The sequence below is a fragment of the Apodemus sylvaticus genome, chromosome 13 (assembly GCF_947179515.1).
Source record: "Apodemus sylvaticus chromosome 13, mApoSyl1.1, whole genome shotgun sequence".
Lineage (NCBI taxonomy): Eukaryota > Metazoa > Chordata > Mammalia > Rodentia > Muridae > Apodemus > Apodemus sylvaticus.
This window is the reverse complement of record NC_067484.1, coordinates 74,831,279-74,856,485: the sequence shown is the minus strand read 5'-3', so window position 1 is coordinate 74,856,485 and position 25,207 is coordinate 74,831,279. Positions and strand designations below refer to the sequence as shown.

The following is a 25,207-nucleotide window of genomic DNA, read 5'->3' as shown; positions in this document are numbered from 1 at the left end:
CTATAGTCAGGGACAAAAATCCTAATATTTCAATCTTACACCACCAGATGGAATAATTCCATAGCCTTTGAGAGGAAATACCTAGACCCATGAAATGTTTCCTTCTGGTTTTCAGGTTTCTAGAGGGAAACCTGGATTAAAGTTGTGCTTCAGGCACAATTCTGCCCTTGCTGGTAATAATTGTCTGAAATACTATTAGTTTGATGGTAAATTTCTGGTAACTTCTTTGTTTGTATCAAAGTATCTATAGAGAAAAAAACAATTCTCTAACACAACTTCCATAGGATCTTTAAGCTATGAAATAATTTATCATAAATTATTATTTATGGACAAATATTTGAAGTTACACAAACTATTTACTCAAGGGTTATAGTGAAGAAGAAGTAAAAGTAACATAAATGAGAACTCAAAGACAAAGCATTTAAGAATCAAAATAAATATAAAACTCCTAAGTACTTGGTTGTATAGAAAATGTGTCAAGTGTGACACGTGGACAGGGAAATCACTAGGTTTACAAATAGACAGACTGATCATGGAGAAAATAGTGCCAATTATTTCCTAAATTGTGTTTCCCTTGAAAACAGGGAGCTAAATAGAGGGGCTAAAGGCTAAAGCTCAGGACACAAAGGACATGCTGGAGCCAATTGAACAAAAAAAAAGAAAAAGCTTATTCCAAACCAAAGGAAATAGCAAAGACAGGTTCTAACTATCCTGTATCACACAAACCTTTATTAACATGTATAATTGTTATATGTCAAATAATATAAATTTAAATTTATATAGAGACTTACAGTATTTATAAAATAAGTTTTATTTTTGTGATATATTTTTCCTTTTTGTGATCTATCTTTTAAATGATGTATTCCTTAGAAGAGAAATTTACAGTGTATTGGTTTTATTAGACTTTTAGGATGAATGAAAAATGTATAAAAGATGTGGTTGAAGAAAAAAAAATCACAACACAAGATCAATAACTTCAACATCTTGATCCTAAAACCTAAAGACAAAAACAAGTTTTGTGGAATTAAGAAAAGAATCTTAATCTAAAGTATAAAGTAACTCCAAATTATAATGTTCTAAAAGATTTTCATTCTAACATGTAGGAATTGATAACCCTTTATCTAATTTCCCCGTTTATATACATGTGAAAGGAATTATTTCCCCTTACAAGTATTTATGATTCCAGTGTTACTTCAGTGGAGTCAGTCCGCCAGGTAAATGTTAAACTACGGGAAGCTAGGGGTTTTTTGGAATGATTCATTCTCTGTTCTCAGCACTTAACCCAGTTTCAGGGTCATTGTGAGCCCAAGAAGGGAAAGAGACTGACTGTTGAATGACACCCCTGTCCCTCAATTCTACTGTTCCCTAATTTATGATAAAACTGGCCTCAATCCATGAAAATTGTTTTGACAGATTCTGTTTTGGGCTTAGCTTTTTTGGTTTTCCTCTTAACACACATCCATTATCATTCTTTCCAGTGGTTGCTTTCTGAACTTGAATTTAAAAAACTAATTTGCACAAGAGGGAAATGGGTAACTGAGAGATTTTATTTTGCACAATGAACCATTGTAAGACAAATAACAACAACATTTCTAATGTCAGCTTCTTGTAATATTTCATGGGAAATGAGACAGGGAATTTGATAATATGAAGAGAATATTTAGTATGTGGATGCCATATCTTTGCAGACAGATGGCTACTATGCAGGTGAAGCAATTCTAAGGAAGATTCATTGGGAGCGGCAAAGGGTCTTTTCTTGGATGTCCATATCACCAAGTTCATAGCATTGCTGTCTTTTTACAACAGATAACATATACATTCATTGCGGTAACTTTGCTGTGATACTTCTATAAAAGCGTATGACAGGCTGAGCACTAAATATGAGGACGTGAAATTTTAGTACTTTAACAACACAAACTCAGTTCTATTATCAATAATTTTTCTAATGTTCATCTATAGAAGACTCAAGAAGAAATACCAAGACTTAAGAGAAGACAAGGACATTCTTTTTCTTTAAGCTATTCCAGCCTCTTCATTATTTACAGATTTGTGAAATGCAAACAACCAGGGATATCAGGCAGAAGCAGACCCCCTAAGCCTTTTATCATCCTAGTTACAAGTTTGCTTATTTTCTTTATAACCAGACAGCATACAAAATGAAGCTACTCTTTACAGGAAAATGAGGCAATTGGAATGTTAATTTTATTTGGTAATGTATTGTAAAATCTATAAAGCATTATCCAGCTGATTGACAAAATCTATCCAGCTGTTAAAGGCAAAATAAAACTATCTCAAGACATACAGTTATAGAAGTCTAATTTCTGCCTGCAGGTAGATTGTGTGTGTGTGTGTGTGTTTGTGTGTGTGTGTGTGTGTGTGTGTGGGAGAGAGAGAGAGAAATGAAGAGAGTGAGATGGACATATGAACAATTGTCTGGTTGATAAACACGCAGAGAGACAGGAAGGATGCAGAAGCAAAACCTCATATCATGTTTTCTCTCTTCTTCTTCAGGGAGGCTTTTATCTTCTTCCACAGGCTGTCCTTCCTCTTAAATCTCCTTTCCACCAAGGACAACATGGATTCCTTCCTGCGAATTTCTCTCACTAAGCCTTGAAAAGCATCATCAATACCGAATCGGAGGGCTGCAGATGTCTCAAAGAAGGCACAGTTGTAGTCTCGAGCAAGATTCATGCCTTCTTCAGTAGATACCTGGTGGGGGGGGGGGGGGAAACAAATAACAAGAAGAGGAGATAAAGGCTTCATTAACAAAGGTAAAGTGTACGATTTTATTTTGCAAAAGTTCTAGAATTTCTGGACTTTAAGGACAGATGAGAAATCTTAATTCATCAGAAAAATAATTATAACTCAAATTCAGTTCCTGAAATATCAAGATTATCATGGTAGTGCAGTGTTCAATAGCACAGTTGTATTCTACATTAAGTCTTCAGCTTAACTGATTTTTTTTTTGTTTCTTGTTTTTTGGGTTGTTGTTTGTTTGGTTTTTAAGTTAGTTTTGCAAACATGGATAATTGTATTACTATTTTGTGTCAGTTTCTGCTTCTGTTTCATCAAAGAACATCACTGGCATTATAGATGGTAAAGAGTCCAGCAATCAAAATTCATTATTTGGCTATGCTGACCAGCATGTCCAATCAGGAATTACCAGATGGTTTGTTATGGGTCTTGCTATTATCTATAAAACAAGTACACTGGAAACATTTCAAGCTCTGAAGTATTATTGGTTATATAGTTCACATCTCCCTTCTAACATAATGAACATTTCACAAACAACATTCTGACAAAGGAATCTGGAAGCAAAACACTGTCACTGTGGTAAATGAACCTTTCTCCAGCTTAAAGCTTTACATGTCATCTGTGGGTTAACATGCTATGCTTTGTACCGTTGTACTAGATGTTCTATAACCTAGAAGCTGGCTGTGTTTGCCACTTTGCCTCCTCTGTTATCCTTTGAGTATCAATCACAGATCCTGGAGAGTGACCCACAAAGATCTTCAAGGCTTTAAAGGTATTAACAGGCATGTAAACAGAAATTATGTAGACATGCTTAAATACTAGATTATTGTACTATAGATGGTTCTAGAATTCCTGCTCAACATTTATATCTCCCATAAGCCTTTCAGATAACAATTTGTGGTCCTGAGCAATGTACCTGGGTTTTTTGTGAGTTCCTCTAAGACAACCTATGTTGGACATGTGGTATCACAACAACAAAGCAAACGAAGATGCTATATAAAATTCTGGCTACACTCTGTTCCTCATGTGTTTCCACTCTGATAGAGAATACCAAGCTCAATGGTCCAAAAAAAATCTTGGAGAGAATAAAAGACAACTCCTCTGTTGTATAATCAGCTCACACTGAGGCATGAAAAGAGGGATAGGGAAAGGTTGAAAAACTCCTTATAATAAATTCATAAAAATAGAAATATTTGACTGGCATAATCAATACAGTAAGACTCCAATAAAAGATAGATTGCCTGATCTCTTCTTTGCTTTGTTTTGCTTTATTTTTATAAAGTTGAGAAATTACCTTATTAAGCCTTAAAAAGCACTGCATATAATTAAACTATAGTCCAAGTTTTTATACTATATAATAACAGCTCACTTCCAAAATAAAGCTACAGGTGAAACCACAAAGTTTTCTAACAATTGATTTTAATATATTGTACTAATTTTCTAAAAAAAGTCTGAAGAAATAATATTTGCAGATTTACTTATGAAAACTCTATCATCAGATGTATTAGTGTGAACATGTACATGTGAGTGTATGTAAGTTTGTGTGTCTGTGTCAGTGTGTCTGTGTGTGTGTATGTGTGTATGCTCTCATGCATGTGTCTAGAATCAATGATTATATGAATAGGAAATGAAGGCTTTATTCTTAAACAGCAGAAATAGAATACTGGATCCTGAGACTTGGCTTTATTACTGTTTGCCAAAGTATGAGATTTGGAAAAGGAAGGAATTATTTGTTTAAAACTCTGAAATTTGTCTTAGGACTGAAGTCAAAATGATAAATGCTACAGAGGAGAAAAGGGAAATATTCTCCAGTTTGATTATCCATCTGGGTCACAAAGTCTAGAATCCCTGACATAAGAAATACTGCACTAAGAAGGGAGTGACAAGCTGTGTTTAAGGAAATAAGTTTTCCCCTTAATTATGCCTTTGCCCTGGTCACTGGGTATGAACTGAGTTGCTACCCTAATTTTCATCACTCCAAGATATCCATGCACTTAATCATCACAAATTCAGCATTTTCATTCTTCACGGAATAGCCCCATCTTTCATTGACTCCCCTTTTCTTTCCTTTCATGGGCTTCTGCACTTTGTCTTTCCTCGAGTCTTTGTTTTGCTCCAGTTTCTACATAAATGATTTTGATATGCTTCCTAAAGCAGCAGGACTCATTGAAATGGAAATTTCTGGTTTCTTTGGAGGCTCAGTTGTATTATGTGATATTTTTCTGGACACTGCCTTATCAGCTAAAGCAGACATCTGGGAGGATGTTTAGCTGAGAACAGACACATGGTGTTTGTTCTGGAAGTTGCCTGGGAAAAGGGCATCCTAGAGTGGATGCTTGAGATAACCCTTGATGTTTGGAAAGGGTATAAATATAACTCAGTGAAAGATGTTGTGCGGTATTGGTTCGCCTTGCCACTCCTTGTTGGTTTTCGTTTGTCGTGACTTTGTAAAGAGAAATGCACCCAGAAACTTCTGGTGGTGTTCTGGCAGCTAACTGGCAGAGCCTCATAGTTTCTTCTGGATCAGACTGCTATTGCTCATTTGTGAATGGTATTTGCAAAAAGATCAAGCTACTGCTGCTGATTTGTGTGCACTGAACCGCTGATATCCTGACAACACAGATTGAATTCACCCCAAAGAACTATTTCTAAATAGATTGACATCATTCTTTGCCCTGCTAACCTTTCCTTTCTACTACCTCTGGTGGGTGGTGGGCTAGATGAGAAGTTAAAACATTTAAATACACTTATTAGTGAAGGTTTTGAAAAATATAATCCTACAACTCATCAGCATTCTAATCCCAACTTTCTCACTATGTGCTCACAACTGCTTCTTGACATCTGGTATGATTCTATTACACTAAAATTGAGCAAAAAGACATATTTCCCTTGGAGTAAGTAATCTCTGTAGTAATTCAATGCTTCTTGCCTTCATAGAAATATTTAGTGTAAAGGATGATTTTTACACTGTAACCTGTTTAGGAGCAATTAATATTGTATTATCCTCTACTTCTACTTAGGGCACTGTCAAAAAGAGATATTCCATAGCTATTAGGGAATGTAAGAATTTAACATTCCTCAGAGTCTAGATATGAGACACAGGGCTGATTTATTCTAGAACTGAGCATTGAATTGTATCTTTTTCTTAAAACACTGAACATAAAAGGCTGAAATAATGGATGATGGTAAATTCACTGAGTCACAAATGTTACACTGCTCTATGAAACCCAGGGAAATGTCCCTTAGAGCTATCTCTGTTCTCTTTAGTATTATTATCATCATCCAAAGACTTGGAAAGATCTCATTCAGGATAGGATTGAATGCCTTTGGGTTACCAACATTTTGCCTTCTGAGCATTTTCTCTTCCTACCATTTTGCAGCCTGAACCATTAAATCCCTAGAATTCTCCTGGTCACTAATACTCAGTAATAGACCTGGAAGTTCAAAATGTCTGCATAAATTTCTAAAAGAAAATTTTCTTTAATGAATAAGTATTGGAAGAATTACCTTCCTATTGCCCATTCAGAGCCCTGTTTGTGCATGACAAAGTCCTTAGGACTAAGGACTAAGGACTAAGTTGGAACATTGCATCTCTAGGACCAATAGGACTTCTGACTCCACCCACATGCTGCTTCACGTTGCTCTGGCCTTCAGCAACCTCAGTGCCACAGTGCTGTATTTAATTGATTCTGTGATGTCATTTGTTGTGTAATTAAGAGGTTCAGTTTTCTTCCTCTGTTCATCATCTTTACAAATTGAAACTTGCCGGGCAGTGGTGGCACACGCCTGTAATCCCAGCACTCTGGGAGGCAGAGGCAGGTGGATTTCTGAGTGCGAGGCCAGCCTGGTCTACAGAGTGTGTTCCAGGACAGCCAGGGCTATACAGAGAAACCCTGTCTCAAAAATAAAAAAAAGTTGAAACTTGACATCGAAAATCTATGAATATCTGTAGATGATGTTTAGACTACCATACTGAAATGAACAAGGGAAGCTGTAGGGAGCTGCTTGCCCGTTAATTGTCGTTAACTGTCGTTAACAGTTAATAAGTCCTTATTTGGGTGGAGCCTGTTTAGTCTTGCACCTTCTGCATGGATACAACCTATCAGCAATGCCCACGTGGCTAAGACTGATTGGCTGGCTATTAGTATTTAAGGGCTGGGCTGATTCTCTCCGGGGTCAGAAGAAGAAGTACAGGAGGGAGAAGAAGTAGTACAGGTGAGAAGAAGTAGTACAGGGGAGAAGAAGTAGTACAGGTCAGAAGAAGAAGTACAGGGGAGAAGAAGAAGTACAAGGGTCCTGAGTAAACTGCTTGAAGAAGATCTTCATGTGTTGCGTCATTCCTTGCCGGCGAGGGTGGTCGCGACAGGAAGCCCAGCAAGCTTCAACACGTGAATTTGAAAAGAGAACGATGAAAGGTTTGGAGGGAGGAAATGAAAGGGGGAAATGATGCAATTATACATCCAAAAATTTAAACAATTATTTAAAATATTAAAGAAGATTAAAAAAGATTACTACTTAAGCATTAACTTCATATATTTCTTATCAAAAGCTTGGGCACTGAGAACAGACCCGATTCCAAAACTCTTTAAACTGCCTATAGGAGAGCACCTCTCCCCACCCCTAAGACACAGAAGAGCAACTCTCCCCACCCCTAAGACACAGGAGAGCACCTCTCCCCATCCCTAAGACACAGGAGAGCACCTCTCCCCATCCCTAAGACACAGGAGAGCACCTCTCCCCACCCCTAAGACACCGAAGAGCACCTCTCCCCACCCCTAAGACACAGGAGAGCACCTCTCCCCACCCCTAAGACACAGGAGAGCACCTCTCCCCATCCCTAAGACACCGAAGAGCACCTCTCCCCACCCCTAAGACACAGGAGAGCACCTCTCCCCACCCCTAAGACACAGGAGAGCACCTCTCCCCATCCCTAAGACACAGAAGAGCACCTCTCCCCACCCCTAAGACACAGGAGAGCACCTCTCCCCACCCCTAAGACACAGGAGAGCACCTCTCCCCACCCCTAAGACACAGGAGAGCACCTCTCCCTTTAATCTCTTGTATGTGCAACACATTGTAAAGTGGACACTATGTAAAAGAATATTACTAGAATATAAAGGTGTCTTAGTCAGTGTTTCTATTCCTGCACAATCATCATGACCAAGAAGCAAGTTGGGGAGGAAAGGGTTTATTGAGCTTACACTTCCATGCTGCTGTTCATCACCAAAGGAAGTCAGGACTGGACCTCACGCAGGTCAGGAGGCAGGAGCTGATGCAGAGGCCATGGAGGGATGTTTCTTACTGGCTTGCTTCCCCTAGTTTGCTCAGCCTGCTCTCTTATAGAAGCCAAGATTACCAGCCCAGAGGTGGTACCACCCACAAGGAGCCCTCCCCCCTTGATCACTAATTGAGAAAATGCCCCACAGCTGGATCTCATGGAGGCACTTCCCCAACTGAAGCTCGTTTCTCTGTGATAACTCCAGCCTGTGTCAAGCTGACACACAAAACCAGTCAGTACAAAAGGAAATATTTTATGAAGATAAAAATAAACCTACCAGAAATATAATATATATGTACATATACAAAGTTCTCTTAATTAAAAAAGAATGACTTCCGTTTATAAGAAGAAAGATCTGATATTACTAAAATCCACAATCTTACTTGAGATTTCTAATATATGTCTCTTGGCAGTTAAATGAACAAGGCATCAAAATTCAGTAAGAATATAGATTTGAACAAAGCAATGAAAATAGTTGATGTAATTTTCATGTATTTGATGCTATACACGATGCCACAGATACTTGTGTTATTTTCAAGTAAGCATCAGATACCATGCTAAACCATGTCTGGAAATACTGCAATGAATAAACATCGCATCTTATTCCAAAAAGAAAAAAAAAAACAGAACTGGGCTAGAAATCAATAGACAGGATAACTAGGAAATCTCTAAGTGTTTGTGAAAAATATATTTCTATGTATATAAAAATGAAATTACATGAAAATTATAAAATATTTGGAACTGAAATATCAAATGAAATGGAACATATGAAAATTTGTACAATTATTTAAATCTATCTTAATATGGTGTTCATATCACTGTATTCATGTTTTAGGAAAGTAGAAACAGGCAAGTTTATCAATTGAAGTATCTACCCAATAAACTATCTTCATAGGGTACACATTAGACATATAGTCTAATACTAATCAGTGGCAGAGAACCTAGCAAAAGATCAGCATATACGTAGGATTCATCCAAATGAGTGATGAAATGTAAGTGTGGTCATTGGTGCCCTAATATAGAATTATCAGTGTGAATTTTCATTAATTCTTTGAGAATATTTTGACCAAGATATATGGGAGTTATTTCTACTACCAAATAAATGAAACTTTGGAGGGGCAATCAAAGTGGGAAAAAGGAGTCATGAGTTAAATTGATATTTTGTATTCCATTAAAATTATGCTTATTGTCTATGAATTATCAACATTTTCCACGTATGCATTCTGTATATGAGCAGATTTATGAGATGCTTTGTATTATAAAAATATAAGCATCACAAGTAAACCATTACAAACATCATAATCTATTTAAAAGTAAAATGTAAATAAAAACTTCACAGCAAAAAATTAGACAGACCCAAAGTCTATATAATCATAAGAACTTCTGTTAAGTTAAAATCGGTGTTTAAAATAGAAGCCAGGAAGCTTTGTGTTAAATTTAAGCTTTCAGTATTGAGTACTCTTTGTCTATTTACAATTTTAGATAATAAAGTTTATAAAAATTTTGAAGTCAATTACAAAAATCAAGTTTATCTCAAATAAAATAAGAAAACACATTCCACACACAGGTCTATGCAGGCGGGCAGCACTTCTGATGGTGTGTTACAATTAAATCCTAAGGAAAGGCAGCACTGTCAAGGAGAAGGGGTGTGCAGAGGGGATGTGCGTTGAATGCTGGGAGTAAGACTTGGTGAACTAGCGAGTTTGTGAGACTTAATGCTCACCTGAAAGCCTTGCGACAATGGCTAGGAAAATAAGAGCGAAAACTGTTTCACGCAAGTAATAGAGAATTTCAAAAACCTACGGGAGGGGTTCTCCACCAGCTAGAGGAGGCATTGGCAAACATCTGGAAGGCGGACAGACCACTGCCGCCAGGGAGCAGAGCTGATGCCAGATGGGCCAGCTGCTGACGCACGCAGGAGCAGAGATCTGCTGACTCCGGGAGCTTCCTCGCTCTTTACATCTGTTTTAGTTTTCACATTAGCTTAGTGAATGTGAAATAGATTGTAATAAATTGAATGATAGTGAAGGTTATTATGGTAATGGTAGCTCCCAATAAGCTTTATAACTCTTAATAGCACAAAAGGAAACTAATTCCAACTACTGTGACTGCTAATGTTCAGTGAGGAGTTCTTTTTCTTCCAGCAGAATCGCTGCTAGCTAAGTATCTTCTTAGTGAAGGCCATCCCACAGGGTTACAGAAACAGTGCTTAGTGTATGCAGCAACCTCTCGAATTTATACATCAATGAACAGAATATGTAATATACATGCTTATTTCTATACAATTTTATACATAATATATATTAATGGTTAGATTGTTTCCACTTTCATCCATGGAGCTACTAAATATTCCTTTACACCAGACATTATCAGTACTTCAGGAACCATACTTTCCAGAGTAAGTAGGCACCAGAACATCGTGTGTGTGTGTGTGTGTGTGTGTGTGTGTGTGTGTGTATTTGAGAATAAACCAGCTGAAAGCTTATATTGTTCTATTTTCTTTAGTAACATTCAAGTTTCCAATACTTCATTTCACTTTATATATGTTTTGCTTGTATGGTTATATAAACATGCTTGATCCATAGGGAGTGGCACTGTTAGGAGGTGCAACCTTTTTAGAGGAAGTAGGTCACTATGGGATGAGTTTTGGAGGTTTCCTCCTATGATCAGGCTCTAACAGTGTAGTCCTTCTAGGTGCTTGTAGCTGCCTGTCTCTTCCTGTCTGCCTGTGGATCAAGATGTAGACCTCTTGGCTCCTCCAGCACCATGTCTTCCTGGATGCTGCTCTGCTTCCCACCATGATGATAGTGAACTGAACCTCTGAAACTGTTAGCCAGCCCCAGTTAAATATTTTCCTTTATAAGAGTTGCCTTGGTCATGGTGTCTCTTCACAGCAATGGAAACCCTAACTAAGACAGCCTGCCCATACTTCTGTACATCGTGAGTGTGAATAGTGCCTGTGGAGACCAGAAGAGCACATCGCATACCCTGGAACTAGAGCTAAATGTCATGGTGTGGCACCATGTATGTGCTAGAACCCCAACCTGGATCCCCTGAAAGACCACCAAGTGCTCTCAAGTGCTGCACCATCTCTCTAGCCCGTCGTGTACAATTTAACACTTTAAATGGCTTTGTAAGTTTCAGGACCACTTCCAATGAAACTGGTCATGGTTTGGATAAATTTTACCTGATTTATTTAATTTTATCTGATATCTTTGTTTTGATATTTTCTGCTCCATTCAAACCATCTTGTTTTTATCCTTTCTTGAAAACTGATATCCAAGTGAACCAAATGATCCCATGTTATGCGTTTGTCCTTAAGTGTCTCTGAAGGAATATTTGGTTCCAGGACTCACACTCAAAATCTATAATCTTAGGATGCTCATGTTGCTTTTGGAAAATGGGGAAGTTTTTAATACCCTATACCTTTTATCTCCAATTGCAAGATCATTCATAAGAATCAATTAAATATAAATGTTTTGTGAATAGTTTTCAACTCAACTTTTTAGGAAATAGTTATGAGAAAAAGCCATCTCAGAAAAGGCTTGCTTTTTTTCTAGATATTTTGGATATATGGTTTCTTGACTCTGTTGTCATAGAATCTGTAAAGAAGAAGGAGCTTTATGTTATCAACCAAGCAACAAGAAGTCATGTTTTGTTCTACGTGTCACCCTGAACCAGGCTGAGCCACAAGCATGCAGCTGGCCGAAGCTCACTAAATATTTAATATGGTGACAGTGATATGACCCTCATAAGCTATTGCCAGCGACTCACGGCCAACTCTAGTGAGTCCATCAAACCGCAGTTCCAGAAGCCAAGGTCTGATTTCCAAATGACGTTTGCCTATCACAAGCAATTTATTGGAGATAAAGAAGAAACCCGAGTGGAATGGTAATCAGGGGTCTCTCTCTCGGGTCTCAGAGCTCCTCTTGTTCTCTCTGGTCTCCATGCTTAGCTGCGGAAGAACACAGGTTTTTGTGACCCTTGGCCCAGATCCCATTGTTGTGTTGTAGTATTTTGCATGTTCTTGTTCTACTGTAGCATGTCAAGAGCTTTCTTGAGTAAGAAGGGATCAGGATGGCCGAATGGTCTACGGTGCCAAACTCAAGTGTCTGCTTCCAAAGACTTTTTATTGCAGTGTGCACATTAGCATATGGACAAAGTCTTTTCACAGGACGGAGTCTTAAGAATTAAGGTTTCCAGAGCTCAGCAGCCTGGACCAGGAGCGGCATAGCTGTGAACTCCTGGAGACTTGTTTAGGGTTCTTGTCCGTCTCCTTATGTATTTACAAAAACCAACTCGTAGATGCCTCCAGGAAGGTATTTGAGGCAATTCGCAGGCAGAGTGTGCACACATAAATAGGACTGACGTTTTCGAAAGCAAATGAAAGCCTCACCTTTGGATCAAAATTTTACCCCATGGGAAGTTTTTTCTCCTTTTCATCATGACCTGCAAACCTACCAAACATGATTTCTCAGCACATCAAGCCTTTTAGTCCTACTGCTATTCCCTCCTTCACCCCAACAGGGACTCCAGGCCCAGAGTGACTCTCCTGCCTTGTTTCAAGTATCATGTCCTGTTTGTCACGTGCTCCTCTAAGTTTCCTTACTGTCTGATTTGCTTATGTCACCTAAGTGAACATCTTATTTTTCAGGAGTCTTCATGAACATTTGTGAAATGTTATCCCATGTCTCTGCCTCATTTCCTCTCGGGCACTTGGTTGCTTTCAGAGATAATTTTACAAATGCATTAATATGCTTATTTTCTGTCTCTCTGAGAAATGGAAAAGCCAAGTTATACCTTCAGGGTATTCTTATGTTATCTTAGCTTCTACTGTATCTCATTCCAGTCATGTGAATGACACTTATAAGCAGGCCATATTTATAGAATGATGTCATTACTCCTAAGCTGCTTGATGACAGACAGCCAGTACTGCAACTTTTACAGAAGCTCATTTTTCAGCAATGAGCCACTTGAAAACTTAAAACGGGACTTCCCTGGTGATGTCATTTACAAACGTTATCCCCTAACCTCATTTTAGTAGTTCTCAACTCTCTCTCTAAAAACAAAACATAGAGCTTCCATATGAAACTTAAATTGAAAGCAGCAATCATCCAGGTGGATAAAGGGAGGGAGTCAGGGACTAACAATGGGGCAAGAGTATAAATGAGATTTTAATGTTCCCTAAGACTGGAATGAAGAAGAAGAACACAGAAATTAGTGTAAGTGCCTAAACTACTTGGTATTTTCTGAAATGTTTTGGAACCCCACAGAGAAATTAGAAAGGAAGTCTTGTTACATTTTGCGAGCATACACTATACAATAAAATGCAGTGGGCTTCCTCCCTCCTGGTGCTCCAGAGTGCTATTGATTGAAGCAGGACATAATAAATTAAATGTGGTAGCCGGGGCTTTTGAGGCCCAGGATGGTAATGGCTCCAGGGTAAAGGTTTGGGACTGCTTTGTAAGGAGACATTTGAAGTCTCCAAGGCCTTGTGCTTTTCATCTAAAAGAACTGTGCAGAGCTGGGGGAAAGGTTGCCATGGCAGCCAACAGTTGCTACAAAGAGAGAGAAGTGAAGGTTAATGCTAAATATTTTGCTAACAGTGATGATGCCTAGCTTTTTCTTTGAATATTTCCTCTAAAGGTTTTTAAATAAGGTATTTATTATGAACATTATAAATCTATAGACTTGGTCACCTTATGTACTCTATATATAGTAATATATATGGAGAGATGCATATATGCTCATATGGTATTCCTTTATATGTTTACACAAATAAGTAAACATGTACACGTGATACACATTAAATCAATGGTTTCTTGAAACTTTCAGTGAATTTTTATCCACAGGTAAGTTTTCCAAGACTTACCAAAATTTATTCTATCAGTATCAAAAATATTTTAATGGTCAATTTATCATATTAACAAAAGTTGTACTGTGCAAAATATAAAGAAGGAAATTATAACTCATAACACATATAACTATTATAATTAAGTAATAAATTGTATGACTTTATAATGTCTTCTCCTTGCAGAGTATAAGACAAGAGAAAAAGAATGTGTTTTCTACAAAGCCTTGAAACTTTGCATAAAGAACCATGTAAAACAAATATCTTTACTATCTCTTCCATGAATAAATGAGTACACAGAAAGATGACCAAGAAAAAACCAACCTCCTTTAAAACTGTGATTAGAAAATCCAGAAGGTACTGTGAATTAGAAAATTCAGAAGCTTCAATTGCATATGAATAAAGATTTTACGTTATTTCCGATAAATTGTGCATGCAGTCAATGTCATTCATCACAAATATATGGTCACATATGCTTTTGTGACAACATTACACCCTACCAAAAAAAATGCCTGGAGCCTGGACAGCATGAAAGAAACAGGGTTGCCATCCTTGCTTGAGGAGAGTCCAGAGCTGGAAGTGTGAGATGACCCCAGGATCTCCTAGGAAAGCTCTAGGATTCACTATTCTCTCGAGGATTGCTCATACTCATTATTGGCCTACTCATCATTTGGGGTCGTATTTAAAAAAGGTGTGCTGTGAAAAGGAATATGAAATTGAAACAAGGAAGTTTGATGCTTTTCAGTCTTAGAATGTATGAAAGATAGGAATGATTCTTCTCTGACCTTACACACAGAGTCTTGTGTGTAATTCAAAAGTACTCTATGCCTGTGCCTGCTGACACCATTGCAAATGTAAGGCTCAAGTTTAGCAGAGCTATTGATGCTCTTGTCAATCATTTTACTTGTAAGTTCTCAGAATCTTTTACTGCATCTCATTTAGTTTTTCAGAATCTGCACTTCTCAGATCTCTGACCTCCTCTCATTTTCAATAGATCCTCACCCTCCTATTTCACCTTAGTGAAGAAGTGAAAGTGTCCAGAACTAATGGCTCTAAAATCACAGACTGGTAACTGAAAATTCATCTGTGGTGTTATGCATCTTGTCTTATGCCTTTCAAGAATTCCTTTGGAAGTTCCCACAAGTCCTTTAGTGCAGCCAGTGAATCAAATAAGATTCTTTGAAATACTTGTACATGCCTCATCTTCTGATCAAACCAATCTTTCTTCTGTCTAGAGAGTTTGTAAAATTAATGCAAATATCTGAGCTCCAATTAGTTAATTCTGAGATTCCCCATTGTCAGAAACATCATGGAGAACATTTAATAATTGCATAAAATAATGTCCTTATCTTTAAAGCTAAAACTATAGATAAACCCATATTTGGGTAACTTCGTTTCTAATACTTGAATTTCCTCTTGCTTAAAATAAGTCCAACAGAACTAAATAATAATATTTCTTTCAGAAGGTTATGTAACGGCATGGTCTGTCACCTTCCCAGGGCCTACAAACTTCTTGATAAGTAAGCACTGGAGTAATCTGGACCCTTTAGAAGAACAAAAAGCATCAGTTGGGCTAACGGTCCTTGAATTCTGTTGTAATGATATATCAACCTCACTGGGCTGTGGAATGCTCAGATAGCTGGTAAAATAGTATTCTTAGGTATTTTTGTAATTTTTTTTCTTTCAGAGGGGATTAGCATTCCTATCAGTAGATTAAGGAAGGTTGTGCTCAGTGATGTGCTTGACAAATCATTCCGTCCATTAAAAGCCTAAGTGCGTGAAGAAGAAGCGTGAGAGGAGCATCAAGCTTCTTCTTCAGACACTAACATCCCTCCTGTGCAGGATTTGAACTCAAGCCACCATCATTTCCCTTTAAAGTCTTTTTCTTTGGCCAAGAATTACATTCTGACTTTCTAGGGAGTCCTGGTTTTTTTTTTTTTTTTAATATAAGTAAGATGGACTTCTCAGCCTTCATAATCACATGAGCTAAGTTTTTATAATCCTCCCTTTCATGGTGGGTCCTGGTTCCAAAAAAGGACTCTATTAGAACCACAATGCAAAGGGACGAAAGACTGCAAATGCAATGCCCCAAATGATCCTAAAGAGGATCACTTTCAAATCACTAAGACAGTCATCTCGTTCCCCACCTATTTGCAATGACTATCCAGTTTTTAAAAGCAAGTATTTCTGTCAAGATTCTTTCTTCGTAATGACAACATTATTTGAATTTCTGAGATTTTCCCCCACAGATCATGCTCAAAAATTCATCCATCTTATATAATTTAGATAAACTACAAGAACCAGGGGTGCCCAAATACCCCAAATCTTTCAGTTATTTAACATTTGAATTGGCACGGCACCTAAGGTTATTTTTTCTACCATTCCATTTTCCTCTTTTTTCTGAACACAAGGACAGTGGGGAGAAGGGATGGTACCTGAAGCAAGTGAATCTGTGTGAAGAGGAAACTGGGGACAAAAGTGCTGAGGATGTCTGGGATGTGCTGCTTGCCAAGAGAACTGGTGACACCAGACATCTGAATCTGGGGTTTTTGCTAGGAAATTCAAAGGTCTATTTTTAAAAGTGTGTCCCATAGTGTCCCCATCCTCTTGGACATGGAATATTCATGCCGATTCAAGTGGCTGCACATATGACAGTTTCTAACTGCTGCAAGAGACCTTGTGTGGCCTTAGAATCGTCTTCCATTTGTTGCTTCCTCAGGGCAGAGGCTTGATCTCTCCCTGGGTGAGGCCAGTGACCGCCCCAGGAGCTGGGTACACAGCGTGCCAGCATACAGCAGCCATGCTTGACAAGTCTGTTACGAAGCAGCGATCGGAGACTGTTCACATCTGTGACACCTCCTTTTGCTTCTGGATTCCGGTCATGTCTGAGTACCTGAGGACAGACACTATCACTGAAGGACTTGTCAGCTTGCTGACATTATCTGCATTCCATCCTTCATGGAAGAAGTCGGGAACCCAGACTGTGCGAATTCAAACAGCCCTACTTGCTGAGATACAGAGAGAAGGCATCCTGTTCAGTGACTGATCTCTGAAATCCAGTGACCTGGGCTCTATTGCATATTCTGCAAATTGCTAATTAAGTGACAATTAAGTTACTCAGTATCAGCAAGACTGTGCTTTCACCTTAAATGGGAACAGTTAGGAAAACAATAAATACGATAAGCTTGCTTATAATGCATTGAATGCAAATGTACTTAGAACTTTATATTTCTTTATTTACAAAGTACAGATACTGGCATATGCTCTTGTGAATTCTGACTTCAATGGGAGGGTTGCTTCTTATCTTTATGATGGTGCAGATAGATTTCTACTAATAGAAAACAGCTGGATACATTATCTGTGTTTAGAACTGCTGAATATTAAGTTGGATATATTTTACTAAGTGAAGCCATAACATATTGTAACATAATCACAAATATTTTGTGAGAATGTAATAGTGTGTATATGAAGTTCCTTCTACCCCAAATATCAGTGATTTCTTCTATGCTTTAGCCTTTTTAAAAACTCTACTCCACAGGTAGACCAGCAGTCTCAACTAGCCCAGACCCCGGGAGCATTTCCACCCTGAGCCACCAACCAGGCAGCATACACAAGATAGTCCAAGACCCCAACACATATATAGCAGAGGACTGCCTGGTCTTGCCTCAGTGGGAAAAGATGTACGTAATCCTCAAGGGACTTGAGACCTCAGGGGGAGGGGAGATCCTGGGCATGAAGGAGCATCCACTCAGAGACAAGGGGATGAGAAATGGGATGAGGAACTGTGGAAGGCAGGACCAGGGGCAGGGTAGCAGCTGGATTGTAAATAAATAAAATGGTGGTGGTGGTGATGATGATGATGATGATGATGATGATGATGATGATAGCAAAAACCTCTTCATCCCTGTCAGTCTTCTATTGAGCCAGCCTGCCTTTCACATCCTGTCCCCAGGAGCAGAACCTACATATACATGAAACTATCTGCTGCCAGTTTTCTGTATTCAGCACTATAGCTACTAAAGCCATGTTCACGTTCCATTCCATAACATATGATCTCTATTATAAATGTACCTGTGAGTGAATATACCCCATTCCCTGAAGGTAGAACCATTCTCTCTGAACTAACATATCTGAACTGAGACATTATCTTTACCCTTATCCCATGCATCTCCCAAGTACCAGAGTTAGATGACCCCTTAACCCTCCAAATAGTACTTCTCAAGGGTACAAACTCTCACTGTCGTCTCCTTTGCATGATCAGATGCCAACCATATAAAAGGTTTTATAAGCATTTACTCACTAAATTAAATTCCCATGTAAATCAAGGACATTGCTTTCTCATCTGCAAAATACCCAGAGGATTTCTGGGAAGTATTTCTACAATCTTTATTTCACTAATTGCGAACAATCTCTAAGAGAAATATGGAACATTACCATAAAAAATTAAAATTAAAGTCGATATACCACACTAATTTGCAATGCAGCCTTATTTAGTGGATAGTTTTGTGCAGACTGATTGGGAAGATTTTAGAGTCTATTTTATCTAGTTATTGTGAATAGTCATTACTGTCTTAATATTTAGGGCCATGAAGTCCAGTAAGCTTCCTGGAGCCTAAATTTGCTTCTCAATGGGGGTTGTAATAGCTATTAATTTTGTCATTACTTTCTTCATCTGATTCATTGGGATGCATAATCAAAGCATTTGCACATTAGTTGGGTGAATATTGGGCAATTAGAAAACAATTAATATTTTAGTATTTTGTATCAAAAAAGAAAATGACTTGCAAGAATCTAATAGCTTAATAAAAAATATGCTTCTACTTGAGCCATGACTGTACAGAAACTAGTGTCCATTTATGATATGCATCCATGGAAAAGCACCCAGGCTATGACTGTCCAGAGAATAGTGCCCACACTGAAGCTGTACAGGAAACCGAGACCAAGTTGTGACAGTCCAGAGAAGGTGGCTAGCTTGTGACCACACAGAGAATAGCACCTACGCTGTTCAGTACATTCAAGAGTAGTTATGCAAAGGACGTGACTCATGGAGAATTAAAAAACAATAAACTTTAACTGGGAACGTGTCTTTATCTTCCCAGACACAAGCTGACATGCAGCCTTTTTTCATGTGAAAGGAAATATTTACTGTCTCCAAAGATATTTTACAACATTAAGATTCTGTTTGTGGCTTTCGAAAACCTCCCCTGGAAAATTACAAGAGGTATTAAAAGGAATTCAGACAGCCCAGGGAGAAATTGATGGATGACTTGCCATATTTAAGACAGCCGACTTTCTGCTAAGGTCTGCCCTCACACACCAGAAGGACAAAAGCAACGTCTGGGAGAACAGAGATGCTGGGGAACAAGGCATGTCAGAGATTTCTAACATTAGCCTAAAGGGGAAGAATATTCTTTAATATATACATTCAGAAATAAGCACATGAATGATTGTGATCATAATTGCTTTCAATATAGATATATGTGTGTGTGTTGCATTGTATGTAGTCGCAATATATCCACGTCACAGTAATTATACCTATATACACAGACATACAAACATATTCTGTTCCCTTAACTCATCCTTATATAAGATTTCTGTGCCTCATTCTTACTAGATTCTTTGGCAAAGATCATTTGTTTACCTTTAAAATGAATATTTTAGACTAATATTGGGATCGGCTAAGATACAATTAGGTTTGGAGTTATTATTTACAAAACAATCTGAATCTAAATCACAGGTTCAAGAGATGGTTTCAAAACCTAGCAATAAATTGCCCTCCAAGTACGGGAGCCTGGTAAATAAATACCAGACATTAGGAGTTCAGGGTTTCCATGGATACCTCAACCTGAAACAGGTGAACTAATAGCTCTTTGAGTCTCTTTGGACATTCTTGGAAGAAGACTTGGTAGAGGCTAGCCTAATTAGTTGCCAGAAGAAAGAAAGCTTCTAACTCTACCTTTGAAGGCCACTTTAATTAAGAAACAAGAAAGATGAAGGAATTGAATTGTAGAGACAGTAAAGTATATAGCTCTGAGGTTTTTTTCATTTCTGAAGTCCAATTGATATATCTGTAATTACCTAACCCAGAGATTTCCAGGTTTCTGTTTTCATGAATAAACTTCCTTCAAAAGTTGAAAGTTGGAAGTTTCAATGATACAATGCAATCTAGAAGACTTTCTCCTTTGGAAGTGACTTTCCTTATTTTACCTTGAAACATATAAATTTTATATTCATAAGCTTAATAGATTTTATAGAATATATATTATCTCTTTCTCAAGGCTTTGAAATTACCTCCTAGTAGTTGGCAGGGTTTTTCTGTCTAAATATTGATGATATGCATATTAATAAAAGAGGCTAAGACACATCCTCCTGTTGGGAAGAAATATATGTAGAATATATCTACCTTAGAATAAATTCAATGGAAATATAAGGACAATGTAGAAAGATATATTCTGATTATGTGGTTAGAGGCTCTGAATTTAGTTAGGGGTGAAGAAAACAAAATTGGATTCTCTAGTCATTTGAATCATTGCATTTATTTTCTGTTATTTTCATATTTGTTTAAAAGCATGAAGTTCTGTAAAGTGAAGGTGTACTAATACCGCTTCAACTTTCAGCAATAGAACATCATGCTTGAACACTGTCTGGGATGTCTTTTATATCCTCTGGGGTTTTGACTGTTGTGGAACTTACTGAGGAAAGAAGCCATGACTGGAGGGTTGGAAAGAAGGCTAAAAGGGGAAAAAATCACTGCTGTGCAGGCATGAAAACCTGAGTTAGGATCCTAACACCAATAAGAAAAAAATTGTCACATGGGCCTGTAACCCAGTTCTGTGAGATATGAAAAGTGGATACACAAGGACCTCAGGGGCTTATAGGTCACTGCACATGTTCATCTCCAGGATCACTAAGAGACCTACTTTCAAAAGAAGAGGTTGGAAAGTGATAGAGAGGGCATACAATTCCCTTCTCTGTCATTCATATTGTGCACACACAGGCATATGTACCCACTAACACACAATGTTCATATACACCACTCACACACAATATTTAAACTCTCACGTATGCTTTGTGTGTTTATAAACACACAAAGACATGTACATGTCTCTTATGTGTACTCAGGCACAATCATACACATACATACACACAGAGAGAGAGACAGAAAGACAGAGAGACAGACAGAGAGACAGAGACGGAGAGAGAACTGAAAATACAAACTCAATTACAAATGGTCATTCTCAAAAAAGAGCTGTTATTGAAAGTAGACCTTCACATTTTATATCAAAATTTAAATTTAAGGCTAAATGTCATATGAAACATAAATATATAACTGTAATTTTACTCACAAGATGTAATTGTCTCAGAGACTTACTGCTGAATAAGGTCACCCTTTCTAGCCCTTTCTGAACTCTGGCTGTCTGCTTTAATTCAGTTGTTATGGCCCAAATTCCTCTCCAAGCTGCCTGATCCAAACTGGCCTCTCTTAGCTTCTGCTGAATTGTTTCACTTGGCCTCAGATAAACTATTGCAGTCTGTTCTGATCTTCTGGCTCCTTCTCAGTCTCAGTCTCAGTCTGTCTTCGCCTACAATTTCTCTCTGTGAAACTGTCTGGATAAAACTGCCTCTCTGTTCTCTGTCTCTCTGTCTCTGTCTTTGTGCCTCTGTCTCTCTCACTTTCTCTCTCTCTCTCTCTCTCTCTCTCTCTCTCTCTCTCTCTCTCTCTCTCTCTCTGTGTGTGTGTATGTGTGTGTGTGTGTGTGTGTGTTTCCTTAAGTAACCTCCCTTTCCTGTGCTGCTCCTGTGTCAGTTGAGTGTATCCTATCTCTGACTCATTCTGTTAAATCTTTTTCTGATTCATTACTTTGTCCCAAAATTAGTTGTCATTTTCAAGTAATGACTGCTTCCTTCTACAAACAAACCTTATCTTCATTGTTAGGGATTAAAGGTGTATACTAAGGGTGTGTCTGTATTCCAGTCAGATGATACTATAATCTAGGGCATATCTGCTTTCCAACCAGATCACTTTCCAACCAATACAGACCTAGAAGGTCTTTGGATATGATCCCTTGCCAGAGCATCCATGGACTAAAATTTCTCTACATGAATGCTGGAAATGGGATGACAAAAGTAGGATAAAAGGGGTCAGGGTAAGAATTTCTAGGATTTCTTATGACATAGGCCAGGTATGCAGAAAAAGTGAGTGTGTCATCTGGCTATCCAGAGGCCACTTCAAAGAACCAAGAGAACAGTGGTAATTGAGTGAATAAGAAGAGAACAGTGAGTGGGTGAGTTGGTAGCCGAGCACCCTCATAGAAGGGAAGCAGGAGGGAGAGAGGGGAATGAGATGAGGGTTCTATGGAGGGGTAACTGGGAAGGGGAGTATCATTTGAATTGTAAATGAATAAAATGATTAACAAAAAGGGAGAGAGGGAGAGAAAGAGAGAGAAAAGAGAAAGAGAAAGTAGAACTTCCTCAAGGAATCTCTGATACCAGGAGTGTTTTCTTTTCTTTTTTTTTTTTTGGTGGGGGGGGGGGGGGGCTGTCTAGATACTAACTACATCCTACCTTAGCACACAGAAGCCAAATAACTGTTAACACCAAAAATATAGTTTCAGGAACTCATAAGCACCTAGAGCAGTCAAAGAAGTCATAGTGGGTTAGAAGCAGAAATTCCTATCTGAGTTGAACTATGTAAAAATCGTTCTGGCATGAACTGGTTAGGAATCCTTCCTGCAAATGTCTTTTCTGTTGCTGAACACATACAGCCATTCACCATCCTGGGTGGGGGTCTGAGGAGGATTATAAACAAGGGAGACAATGAGAAGAGGACACAGTTTTTCCTTTTGCACGAGTTTCATTCTAGTTTGGTGGTAGCTGAGCTCATGAAGAAAAGACTCTGAGATGATCAGCAGCAACAGTTGCATATGCTTAAATATTTGCCAGACACAATTCCAACCATAAATATAAACTATATGACCATGTAAAGTATTACATTGATCTTTTAAAGAGAGCAAGGATGAGAAAGATTGACACATGACTTTTTTTAAACCCTTTTTTGATGGCTTTTAGTCCCTGCATGATGGATTAATGTGACATTTTTGGTCTGTCCAGAGATATAGAATAGCTACAGTTGGGTCATTGAATAGTGTTGTCAAAAGCAAATCAAAGCTCCTTCTTTAATTGCAAAGAAAAGAGCCAAGTGCAAAATTGCATATAGTTGAAGATAAACTTAATGTTATCAAGCTAGAGATTTTAGGATTTTCATACTTAAGTGATTTAATATAGGTAACAGGAATTTCACAATAGGACCCTTTATTTTCTCATAGCATATCCAATAACTAAAAGCCCTCCAAATGACATAGCAATTGTTTCTACTTCTTACACAATTGCTCCCTAACAATCAATTTCTTTGTGAAGACACAAATTCAAATTTGTTTATTATATTTTATTACAGAGCCTTGGAATTTCATATTTATATTTGTCTTATGTCATAGCTGAGCACAAAGTTGCTACAAAAAGTAGAGAAATCTTGTAAACTTATTGAGCCGAGAGACAAAATGCTACTGTTTAGGCAAGAGAAGAGAAAAATCTCATTCTGTCCTCTTTTGTGGCTTCCACCCATAGTCACATTAGTAGATGAAGAAGAAAAAAGCTTGGATTAGTCTCCCATGTAATTAGAAGAAGGAGAAAGAAAAAGAAAGATGAGAAGAGAGGAAGAATGGCAAAGATCAAGTCACAGAAGGGAATGTAGAAAGGGCACAAAAATGAAAGGGAAGGGCGCAAAACAGAGCTTGCACATATAAATATAAAAAAATGAAATCAGGCCCAAATGGTCACACAAAAGAGGGAAAATGATTTATAAAAGTCTGAACTATCTTTTTTGCTTTTGGTTACCCAGAGTATTAACCTACTGGCTCCTAAGGATACTGATTATTTCTTTTCATAGCATCTGGGAAACTGTTAATCCCAGGCCCACATTGTCTGGGGATTCTTTGCAATATCACTTGAAACTTAGAGACAAACCAAGTGCAATGGAAGAGGGTTCTTCCTTTGGGTTGTTTTAAATAATTGTATTTCTGTAGTGTGAAATATAGGATTATCCAGCCCTTCTAGTCTCTCTGTGTTCACATTTTACCTCCTTGGAATCTTTATTAGACTTACTTGCTTTCATATATTCAAATTTTGTGCTAATTAACATTTTCTGTAATTTTCCTTCATAACTGACTATAGTTAACATTTTAAATTAAATTAAATAATAATTTTTTTTTAGAAGATGGCATGGTAGAGAACAGACGTTGTTTCACTACTTGGTACTTACATAGTATATATATATATATAACACAGACAGAGAGCTAAAAGTTTAAAGTGAATTTGGTTAAAGAACGGGAAGTGTCAGTCGTGTCAGTCAGTCAGTCTGCTGGTCTCTCTATGGGCTCTCTCTCAAAGCCAATCGCTGTTAGTCTTCAGCTCATCACCAAGACCTAGGAAAGGGACGGGGAACATTTCTGACTTGGCTTCCATCTCTCCCATGTAACTTCTCTTTGTCTATCATTCTTTCCAAGGATATACAAAAAGCTCTAATACCAATGAAGGCATGATTCAGCAGTGGACATATGAATTTTCCAGTGAGAATTAAGGACAAACAGGCAAAAAAGCAAAAGATTTCTTCTTCCATATCCTTTATATAGGCTGCCAGGAAAAGACTTAGCACAAATTTAGGGTGAGTCTTTAAACCTCAAATGATCCAATTTTAGGGTGAATCTTTCTACCTCAAATGATAGGTATTTAGGGTGATCATCCTCATGTCAAACAACCCTGTTAAGAAAAATTGCTCACAGGTGTGCCCAGGCACTTAGGTTTGTGATTAATTCCAGATTTTGTTAAGTTGATAGCCAAAAATAGACATCATATTATACATAGTTCAACCATGCTGAAAATCTCTCCCAAACATTTTCCTATTTTTCACTAGCTAGTGCCAATACTTAATGGCCCCCCACTTTTGAGATTGGAGTAATTAAGGTTTTCTTCTTTTATCACGTCTTGACTTTTACTAATACAAACTTAGGTAAGATTTTCTTGCTAACAAGAACCCAGTGAAAGTTTGATAAATGAAAAATAGTGTTGTCATGTATAAAATTCAGATTCTGTTCAGTAAACAGAAATAAAAATGTAGAAAGCATTAGTGAAGAAGGCTAGCATGGCAGAGTAACATGGATATCATCTCTACACAAGATGGCTGGGCAGTACCCTGGTGAACAACTGCCTCTGATCATCCTGGGAGCTTGAGTAGTCAATTACTTTCCGTAGACCTCAGAGCCAGTATG

General features: G+C 37.9%; 1 protein-coding gene across 1 annotated transcript in view; it reads right to left on the bottom strand.

The window, feature by feature from the left end:
• Positions 1-2,481: 2,481 nt before the first annotated feature.
• Rit2 (Ras like without CAAX 2) overlaps positions 2,482-25,207 on the bottom strand; it is a 331,595-nt gene continuing 308,869 nt past the window's right edge. Inside the window, exon 5 of the mRNA XM_052155647.1 lies at positions 2,482-2,709. Within this exon, the coding sequence (XP_052011607.1) occupies positions 2,482-2,709 (228 nt within the window). The remainder of the gene's footprint in view (positions 2,710-25,207) is intronic.